Source organism: Trichechus manatus, unplaced genomic scaffold (assembly GCF_000243295.1).
Source record: "Trichechus manatus latirostris isolate Lorelei unplaced genomic scaffold, TriManLat1.0 scaffold00213, whole genome shotgun sequence".
In the NCBI taxonomy this organism is placed as follows: Eukaryota; Metazoa; Chordata; class Mammalia; order Sirenia; family Trichechidae; genus Trichechus; species Trichechus manatus.
This window is the reverse complement of record NW_004444149.1, coordinates 2,639,574-2,649,799: the sequence shown is the minus strand read 5'-3', so window position 1 is coordinate 2,649,799 and position 10,226 is coordinate 2,639,574. Positions and strand designations below refer to the sequence as shown.

The following is a 10,226-nucleotide window of genomic DNA, read 5'->3' as shown; positions in this document are numbered from 1 at the left end:
TATGATTATCCGACAGGAAAACGGTTACTGAGCTTTGTAAATTTTCAGATGAAGAATCAGAAATAAAAGCTTTGTTTTCTATTTTATTCTGTAATTCAGAATTGTAATAATGCTGCCAATGGTTAATTATACGCGTAATTCTTAAAACTGGGACATCTTCCTTCATAGTTACGTTTACTATCACTGATTTGCTGAAAAATAACGAGAAAGTCCACAGCGCTGGAGAAAACACCAATTTCCTTAGGCGGCCAACCAAAACCATCATCCTTTTACCAGACTCTAGAGTTGGGAATTTCACAGACTCTAGTGCTGAGCTGGGGCTTGACGGAGAGGGATAACTTTCTCCAGCGTGTCCACCCTTCACATTTTCCACTGTTCATCCATGTCCCCAAGAAGGGGACAGGTAGTATACATTCTTCTGGTCCACGTTATCATTTTTTATTGTCTTATGCGAAAACCAAGGGTTATATGACAAAGTGATTTTTTTCATTTGTTTTGAGACCGGGTCCTCCAAGTAACAACCAGCACATTTCTGGAGAACTTCAATGCTTCACAGCAATGATGAAACCAAGGCAAAAAGGATGTTATCTTTTCTGAATTCTTGACTTACCTTTCCTGAGGGGCACACCCCAAACAGAAACACCCGCCTCCAGAAAGTGCAGGCAACTGCTAAGTTGGGATTTCTTCCTGTGGAACTATTCAGCAGAGAGAAAAGGGACAGGTCAGTAACCAAGTGTCATTATATGGACTTAAGGCCAAAGGCTTTTGATTGTTAAGTGAAGACTCCCACTTCCTGCTAATGATTCAGGAGAAGTCCAGCCCTGTCCAGGGAGCTGCTGACACCCTCTGAGAAGCGGGAGGCCCAGCTGCTGGGGGCTGACCCTTAGTGTAGCTTGTTGAGTACAGGGTGGAGTAAGGTCATGTGTTCTGCCCCTTTGAAAGGCAACTTCTCATTGGAGTAATAGTGTACCACTTCGGGGATGCTGTCAAACACGGCGCTCGTCTGATTCAGCGTGTATTTGTTGTCTTTGGTCTGAGCCACTATGATGTGGACGCATCCCTGACTAGTCCTGTAACAAAACAAAAACGTGAGGAGACATGAATGCACGAGCCTCCCCGCTGGGAACCATCCCAGTCAGGTTCACAACAGGCTGATGGGCTCTCATCCCTTTCCGGAATTGTTCTGTACGAACAGAATGCATTCGCCATCCAACAGCCCAGTGGAGCTCTCTGAAGCTTCACAGCCCTCGGCTAAATGTGTGTCATCCTTGAATTGTTTATCTTGATACAAGTCATCAAGTACTGGACCAAGAAGAAAAACTAACAAATGAAAAAAAGGAAGTCCCTACTTGCCCCCAAACTGCCAAACCAGTGCTTCAGCCCAAGAACCCGGCCACTGTGGTGAGGTTTAAACTCACCCTCCTCACCATAGCTAAAAGACACAGGTGAGCCTTCCTCCTCCTCCCTCTAAAAGGAACACATGAATATTCATGAAGTACCCATACAGGATCATATTGACAACAGCAACTCGAAAGGTTAGATGAGAAGCTTAAAGGGCCGTGAACTTAGGTTAACGGTGGAGGAATGATTTGGAAAAGGATTGCAACAATGGTTGTACAACTTGAAGACTGTAATCAATGTCACTGAACTGTACATGCAGAAACTGAATTGGTGTAAGTTTGCTGTGTATATTTTCTCAAAAAAAAAATTATAAAAACAAACACAAAAGGAACACAAGAATTAAAACAAAACAAACCAAAAAAATCTCCTGTGTCCCCCCATGTCTGGAAAGGCCGTTCCTAGCTGTGTATAATGACAGCTGGCACCGAAGGCTTGGAGATCTAATCCACAAGCATCAGTTTCAGAAACAGAGCAAAAGTATTCCTGGTATTGTATATCTGGCGGCCTATCCCATTTTCTGAGCCACAGTGCTCAAACACTCCCCCCTCCACCTCTTTCCCCCTCCAGTCTGATTGTTTCAGCTGCAGGGGCTCAGCTTCCTCAGGAAGGAAACGCTGTTAGGGCTCTTGACAATGATCCTCCAATATAGCACCACTGAACGCGCAGGGCAACGAGAATTTCCATGATCGAAAGTGCACCAGGCCTAGCAGGCAGAAATGCGTTTTCTGTGTGCACCCAGACAGGGGGAGTGATGGGCCAGACAGCATTTCCTTCTTCACCAGAACAAAGTAGGATCAAAATTACCGTTGGCATTTTGACAATCAAGGGGTCTGATTTCTTGAAGTTCAAAGGACTATGGAATAAAAGAACAAATGAACTATCCTATTAGGAATTATCCTTTTTACTAGGAATCATTGCTCTACTGAGAGGTCCTGCTGTTAGATCAGCTCACGAAAAGTGGAAAGGGACTCAGAGGCAGGATCCTCGTTATCCTGAGAGTTCCTCGGGCGTTTACCCAATACCAATTCTGCATTCTAGTCAGAGCATTTCACATTCTGCTGCCTAATAAGCAAATGTACCTTATTTTCTGGCAATGTGGGCACCTTCAAATCATATGTTTTTTGATTGGTCATCCACCCATGATTGGAAAGACTGTCACAGTGTACCCATCCTATTGTCACTGCTGGTTTGCCATCGAGTCTGACTCATAGTGACCCTATAGGATAGAGCGGAACTGCCCCACAGGGGTTTCCTAGGCTGAAATCCTCACAGGAGCAGATAGCCAGGTTTTTTCTCCCATGGAGCAGCTGGTGGGTTCGAATCGCCGACCTTTGGGTTGACAGTCGAGCATTTAACCACTGTGCCACCAGGGCTCCTTGTACCCCTCTTCACACACACCTACTGCTGTCGAGTCTATTCCAACTCACAGCGCCCCTACAGGACAAAGCAGAACTGCCCCATAGGGTTTTCAATGCTGTAATCTTTATGGAAGCAGACTCCTATATCCTTCTCCCTGGGAGTGGCTGTTGTGTGAACCACTGACCATGGGTTAGCAGCCAAGCATTTTAAGCATTGCGCCACCAGGGCCCCTGTACCTCTCTCCTAGAGACAGGGAAAGCCCAGGGGCTTAAATACTTACTTTAGTGCAATGGAGTACCTGCTGTTCCCTGACTCGCTATTCCGAACCAGGTAACCAGCTTCTTTGCAGGGCTGTAGTCGACTCTCAGCCTCTGCACGGGTGATGGCACCATGATACCAACTGAAAAACAGGGGTGGGGAGTACCAGGGGCGTCAAAATACACATCAAGGCAGGGCGCGATTCCATGCAGCGTTATTTGAGATGAATTCTGGGCGGATATGCTCAACAGCCTAAACTAGGTCCCGCTTCCCGTCCAGAAAGGACGGCACGCGGTCCTGGGTAATCCAGGATCACAAAGCCCACCAATCCTACAAGTGAGTTAGCGGGGCCGGTGTATTCTGAAAGTGTTCACTCTGTACAGAAGAATAAAATTCAAAATAAGGTTCTTGTGATGCGGCGCCCTTTATGCTCTGCTCAAAGCCCTGGGCTTTAAAAATGGGTTTCCGTTAATGGGCCCCGCCCAGGAAAGTGTCTGTATTGTGTCCCCCCAAAACATGTGATGGGATCCTAACTCCTATCCCTGTGGTGTGGAGGTAATCCCATTTGGGAATAGGGTTTTCTTTTTTATGTTAATGGGGCCATACAGTGTGGAGTGTGTCCTAAACCTAGTCACCTCTGAGTTATGAAAGCAGCAGATTAGATACAGCTGCAAGCACAAAGGCAGGAGGGCAGGTAGGGGCCACGGAGGGATCACCAAGGAGGAACCAAGGAATGCTGGTGCCACAGAAGCTGAAAGAGGCAAGGATTTTCCCCCAAAGCAGACAGAGAGAGACCGCACCCCTAAAGCGGGTGCCCTGGATTTGGACTTGCAGCCTCCTGACTGTGAGAAAATAAATGTGTTTGTTAAAGCCACCCCCAATACGAGGCTGTCAAAAGCTCCCGTCTGCTGTGTACAAGTGTCTACAGAGGACTCACGGCTGCTTCTCCAGGGGCAGGGCTGGGTCCACTCGCTCGCCCTCACTGTGGTCGGAGAGGGTTGGCTTCAAGATCTTCTGGGTCCAGCTCTTCTGTCGGTGGTGCTGCCTCACAGGCTCCTCCCTGGCGGAAGGTCGCTCAGATCCTTCAAACTGGACTGGAAGGAAGGCTCCGTTTAACATCAGAGGCCACTGAAGTGATCGATGCAAACCTCCAAGGAAAAACCTTCTTGCCTGTGTCAGCTCAGGAAAGAGCCATTTCTCCCCTTTAATGCAAACTATCTATAAAACACCCTGGCAGAACGGAGCCTCCTGCTAGCTTTGAGATCAAATCCCACTGCTAGCAGCCCACGTGAAGCCACGTTTTCTGTAAGACAGTCATCAGTATAAAACAGTTTTAGAACATAAGAGGAAACCACTTCAACGTATTTCAGCATGGACTCCTGAAAAACTCTTCGTATCAATATTTTTAGAATAAAAGAAGAAACACAGTGACAGATGATGATTTCTTGCAAGAGTATGTATTGTTCTAGGAAACCAAATGAACAGTTTTTACTAGAAAAAAAAAAGAAAAATCAACAGAGAAACTACTGAATAATGCCGTAAAAAAAAAAAATGCTATGACATCTACTCAGGAGAGAAAATAAAGGAATAAAATGAGAAACAGCTAGTATAGTACTGAGAAAACGGCAGATGCCCAACAGGGATTTGTTGGGGAAGGAAGAAAACAAAACAAAACAAAAAACCCCCCACAAAACCCAACTAAAACTGACTCAGATGTTTGCTATCAAAGATATTAATCTAAAACCTAATGAGTTGCTGTCAAGTCGCTTCTAACTCATGGTGACCCTGTGTGTGTCAGAGGAGAACTGCACTCCACAGGATTTTCAATCGCTGATTTTTTGGAACCAGATCACCAGGCCTTTCTTCTGAGCCACCTTTGGGTATGCTCAAACCTCAAACCTTTGCGTTAGCAGCCCAGTACATTAAGCATCTGCGCCACCCAGGACTCCTCTATTATCCCTTTACATTCCTATACTTCTAATTGCAAACCTAGCTTTACTGTTAAAGGGAAGAGATATCCCTAAAATTTTAATCAAAGGTAGAAGAAATTATGTGGCCAGCCAAGGAGAAAAACTAGGTCCTCGGGGAAGCAGGCAAAAGGATTAACTCCAATATCTACTGACAACCTACTTATCAACTTTCTCTTAAGTTATTTTAAAATTCTCGCTTGAAAAACTGATTCCTTTAGGAGGATTTTTGCTAAAAAAAGCCCGCTTCATTCAGCTTCCCAGCAACCTCTACCTGTAATCCATTTTATCCAGTATTGCCATTTTATAGAGATTTTAACAGATTTCAGGAGTAGCATCAAGTAAGAGTTAGAAGAGGTTGCTCCCAAATTGATGGCTTCAGCGGTGGCGACATAAATAGTCAGCTTTAAAAAAAAATAGCCCTTTAAGGCTTTTCCAAAACAACAGCACATTGCAAAGAGAAAGGAAAATAATAAAAAATAAATGCAACGTTAAGAGCTCAACCTGGTCTTCCAACCAGAGCCCAGTGCTTATTTCCGGATATCAAGGCCCTTGGAAAAAAGATCCGTGCAGTGAGGAGCAGAAGGAAGACCTGCTTGGCTGAAAAGCCAGAGGGCAGGGCGCGTTTGGCCAGCGTGTGATGAATGTACCGGCCCACCTGGCAGCGCGCGCCCGCCTGGCAGCGCGCGCTCTCCCGTCTGGCAGCGCGCGCCCCCGCCTGGCAGCGCGCGCTCACCTGGCAGCGCGCGCCCACCTGACAGCGCGCGCTCACCTGACAGCGCGCGCACAATCTGCTCCTTCTTCCACTCCCACGGCTGCTCGTACTCGGCCGCCGGCCTCTCGTCGTTCTCAGGCAGCCGGCCGTCCCCGGGCCGCGCCTCCGCCCGCGGGCCTCCTTCAGGAGTGTCGTACAGCTGAGGCGGCTTCCCCAGGAGGTCCTTGGAGCTCTGTCTTCGGGCCAGCGTCTCGGATTTCAGGCCGTTCTCCCCCGGCTCGCAGGGGCTGTCCAGCAGCTGAAGCGCCTTGACCAGAGGATCTTTGGAACCCCGTCTTCTAATTTCTGAAAACACAGAGGGAGTCAAGGCACCCAACACACGTTATCCACGAGACCTTGAAAGAAAACGTGCCATGATGGCCCCGTAATGACCCGAATTACCTCTTCACCTCCGACGTTTGTCTGGCTGAAGATGGCAAAGAACTCCAAGATCGTTCTTTAATGGGCTGCTTACCACCCAGCTGTGCTCTAAAGGCGTGACGAGCAGCAAAGGAAGGTGCCTAGAGCATCCTTTCTCCAGTTGCCTGAACCAGATAATGCGATCAAGGCACACTATTAGGGATTACACCTGAGAGAGACAAGAGCTTCTCCAGGGTGCCTCTTGCAGTTTGCAAGAAGCAGAGTAAGATCTGACCTCGGGGCAACCTGCCTCACACTTTCTGGTCTTAATGTCAGCTCTGAATCTGCATCTGGTTCACCTTCAAAGTTTTTGCATTTTGTTAGGAAGCAAAGATCAATTTTAATAAACACCAGCTGAGTGTTTACTATATTCGAAGCTTTGCGCCACTTATACTGAGGGGAGGTATTTATGTACATCAGATGTAACTCCTGACTTATAATAATCAGTTGCCGTGAAGTGGGCTCCGACTCATGGCGACCCCATGTGTATCAGAGTAACACTGTGTTCCCTAGGGTTTTCAAAGGCTAATTTTTCAGGAGTAGATTACCAAGCCTTTCTTCCTAGGTGCCTCTGGGTAGACTCAGACTGCTATCCTTTCTGTTAGCAGCCGAGCACATGAACTGTCTGCACCCCCCAGGGACTCCTTCTGACTTCTAAAACCAAACTAAACCCATTGCCGTTGAGTCGATTCTGACTCATTGCGACCCTACAGGACAGAGCAGAACTGCCCCATAGTGTTTCCAAGGAGCAGCTGGTGGATTTGAACTGCCGACCTTTTGGTTAGCAGCTATAGCTCTTAACCACTACGCCACTAGGGCTCCTTCTGACTTTTAGGCAGTGTTGATATAGTGAAGAAGCCAGACACATTCACAAATACAGTATCAGGCCAATAACTGCAAGGTAAACCAAAGCAACAGTGGTGTTATGGGGGTGAGGGGGAAATAACAACAGCAGCAGTAACTAAACACCTAATACTTATCAATGACTTACTGTGTTCGGCACTATTCTAAGTGCTTTGTAATTGCCACGACCACCCTGTGAGATGGGTACTAATATTAACATTCCTAATATCACAGAAGAGAAAACGGAAGCACACTTTAAAGAAATTGCCCAAAGCAAATAACTGGCAAAGCCTGGATTCAAAAGCAGGAAACTGGGCTCTAGAAACCATACTCTTAACCACTAGACTTGGATGGCCTCCAAGTAGAAGAGAAATGGAAGATGAGTCGACTTTGATAGAGAAGGTCATTTCCAGCGGAGGAAACTGCATGAGCAAAGATACGGAGGTAGGAATTATACAGGCCTTGTTCCCATAAGGGTGAGTTGAGAGATAAGTTGAAAGGACATGAGGCCAGGAAAGGAGAGAGGTAGTAGTGGAAGCTGGAAAAGTAGGCAGGCCGGGCACCAAAATGTAGATGTTTTAAAAGCAAGGATAAAAAGTTTGGATTATTCTGGATGCTATGGAGAACCATTAAAAATTTTCCAACAGGGAGTAACAAACGTATTTGTATTTCATTGGAAGTTAACTCCAACCACAGTGTACAGGATGAAATAAGATAGAAAAGTTAGGTCTGAGCTGAGGCATAGAAATGGATGCAAAAAACCTGTGCAAATCAACCAACCACCAACTAACCAGCCAGCCAGTGGGAAGGAAGCTGGGAAGGAATCAGCATTGTCCCTGGACTTCCTGGCATTTGGCCCAGGGGCCTTAGCAGATTAAGACTATTCAGAGTTTGGAAAGCAGACTGGCAATAACAACCATGGAGGAGAATTCAGAAGCATCATGTTGCTAGTCTTTGAAATGTCCACTGGGAAGCCTCCAATCTGTCCTCCACCTGGTTACAGTCAAGGAAGAAAGGCTTTTCTAAACCCTAATGAGCTCATCATTTAATACCTCATAAGCTGTTGACAAAGTGCAAACTGCTCAGAATGGCACAGGAAGCCTTCTATGACCAGATCACCGTCTCCCTCTCCAATTTCTTCTCAACACCACCCTGCCCCTGTCCCTCCACAATCCAACTCTTTGCTCCAGCCAAACGGAACTTCTGAAGTTCCTTGCACACTACACCTTCTTATGCCCACCAGTGCCCTGATGACCTTCTAATCCTTTGAAATCTAACCCAGCATCTTCACCTTTCCAGAGAAGCTTTTCCTGCTCAACTTCTCCTCTGCCTACCCACAGAGTTGATCACCCCACCTCCCCACCTTGGTGCTACTGTAATGCCTTGTACTTCTCCCGCTGTATTGAACTTATTTGTTGGTGTGTCTGTATTTCCAATTTGGTGGAGACTCTGCCATGGCAGGGACTACCATGTCTTGTCTATCTTGACAGGGCACAGTTGTGTTAAATTACTGATGGGATGATTGGATGGATGGAAAGATGGCTGAGAGGAGAGAGGGAGGGGAAGGAGCTCAGGAACTTCTCCAGGCAGGTGACAGTGTGGATCTGGAGATCAGCAGGGACATGAAGGTCAGAGGCACACGTCAAGGAGTTATTCACAAACAGATGGTTGTGAATATTGGGAGAAAGAGAGCCATCACGAGAGAAAAGGAGGTCAGATTGAAAAGGAAAGAGAAGCAAAGGCAGAACCTGGGGCTCCTTCAATTAAGGGTGGACAGAAGAAGAGGTCCCAGCAAAGAATATGGAGAAGGAGTGGTCAGGTGAGCCGGAAGAGAAGCAGGGCTGCAGGGCCCTGGAAACAAAGGAAGGAGAGGCTTTCTGTGATGGGTACGGTGAGACTCTATGGAGAAGAATCAGTGACTCAATGAGATGACTCTAATGAGAAAAGAATGAAGATTCAAGGAAAAAGTTATTCAAATCAGAATGCTAAATTCAAAAGGGCAACATTTATTTATAGGGTGAGGTCATAGTTCTTCTAGAAAGGAGCCCCTGTCTGGAGTTGGCTCCAATCCTATAGACTGTGGCTACACACTGGAACTACATGGGGAACTTTAAAAAGATGGATGCCTGGGTGCCACCACTAGATGTTCTGATTTAACGGGTCTAGGGCACAGCCGGGGTGTCAGAGCTGAAGAGCTTCCCAGGTAATATTAACGAGCAACTAAGAAGGAGACCCTGTTCTATAGCTCCTGGGTGCCCACAGTCCCATCTCAGTTCCTCCTGCTCTCCAGAGCTAGTCTTGTCATTGCCACCCCACCCCAAGGAGAAAGGTACTCCCTGTCTTGCAAACGTCTAAATCAGCATCTGAGAGCTAGAAGAACCGCCAACACGCCTTCTCCCCGCCTCCCACCCTGGAAAGGTGCCTAGGGTCATCTCAGGTCACACAAGGAGTGGGTGACTTCCAATCCTACAGCCCCTTTTCTTTGTTGCCTGTTTGAGATGGAGAAATGGAAAACAAGAAACAAAAACTAACTCTGCTCTTGGCTCAATTAAGATAAGATTAGAATTTTTAAAAAGAACTTTTCTAAAGAACTAAGAAGAATAAAAACAGAAAACACAGAAGAATTCAAAGGGTGAATTTAGAAATTTTAGGTTTCTGATTACACCTTATAAGCTCAGCTCAGACTGCCCGGCACAGGCCTGGGAAACCTTTCCCTAAGATCCTCACCTCAATTCTGTCCCAGCTGAAATAAAAAGAGTTCATTCCAACCGGAAGATAGGAGTCCTGCTCACAAGGAAACTTCAATAATTTTGTGTTAAAATGATGTACAGCGATTAGTATCTTATTACACGTGTTTCAGTTTTTATTTTTGAGTGAGGTCCTTGTATTGTTTCTCCTTTGGACAGTCTGTACACTTAGAGTTCCAGAAGGAACACTGGAAAGCATACAATTAAGAATGTTCTTTGGAAGAAAAAATAGGGACAACGCTAGGCACCCCAATACATGGCATAAACACAATACAAACAATAACAATGCACAAACACCAGAAGAGAAACTAGATAACTGGGAGCTCCCAAAAATCAAACACTTACGCTCATCAAAAGACTTCACCAAAAGAGTCAAAAGACAACCTACAGACCGGGAAAATTTTTTTGACTGCGACAAATCTGATCAGCATCTAATCTCTAAAATCTACAAGATACTGCAAAACCTCAACAACAAAA

General features: G+C 46.2%; 1 protein-coding gene across 1 annotated transcript in view; it reads right to left on the bottom strand.

Annotated features, from left to right (window-relative positions):
* Window positions 1-857: 857 nt before the first annotated feature.
* SHE (Src homology 2 domain containing E) overlaps window positions 858-10,226 on the bottom strand; it is a 20,298-nt gene continuing 10,929 nt past the window's right edge. The window contains exons 3-6 of the mRNA XM_004388559.1: window positions 5,758-6,045; window positions 3,956-4,112; window positions 3,041-3,160; window positions 858-1,070 (exon numbers count right to left, since the gene is read on the bottom strand). Of these exons, the coding sequence (XP_004388616.1) occupies window positions 884-1,070; window positions 3,041-3,160; window positions 3,956-4,112; window positions 5,758-6,045 (752 nt within the window). The 3' untranslated portion in view covers window positions 858-883. The remainder of the gene's footprint in view (window positions 1,071-3,040; window positions 3,161-3,955; window positions 4,113-5,757; window positions 6,046-10,226) is intronic.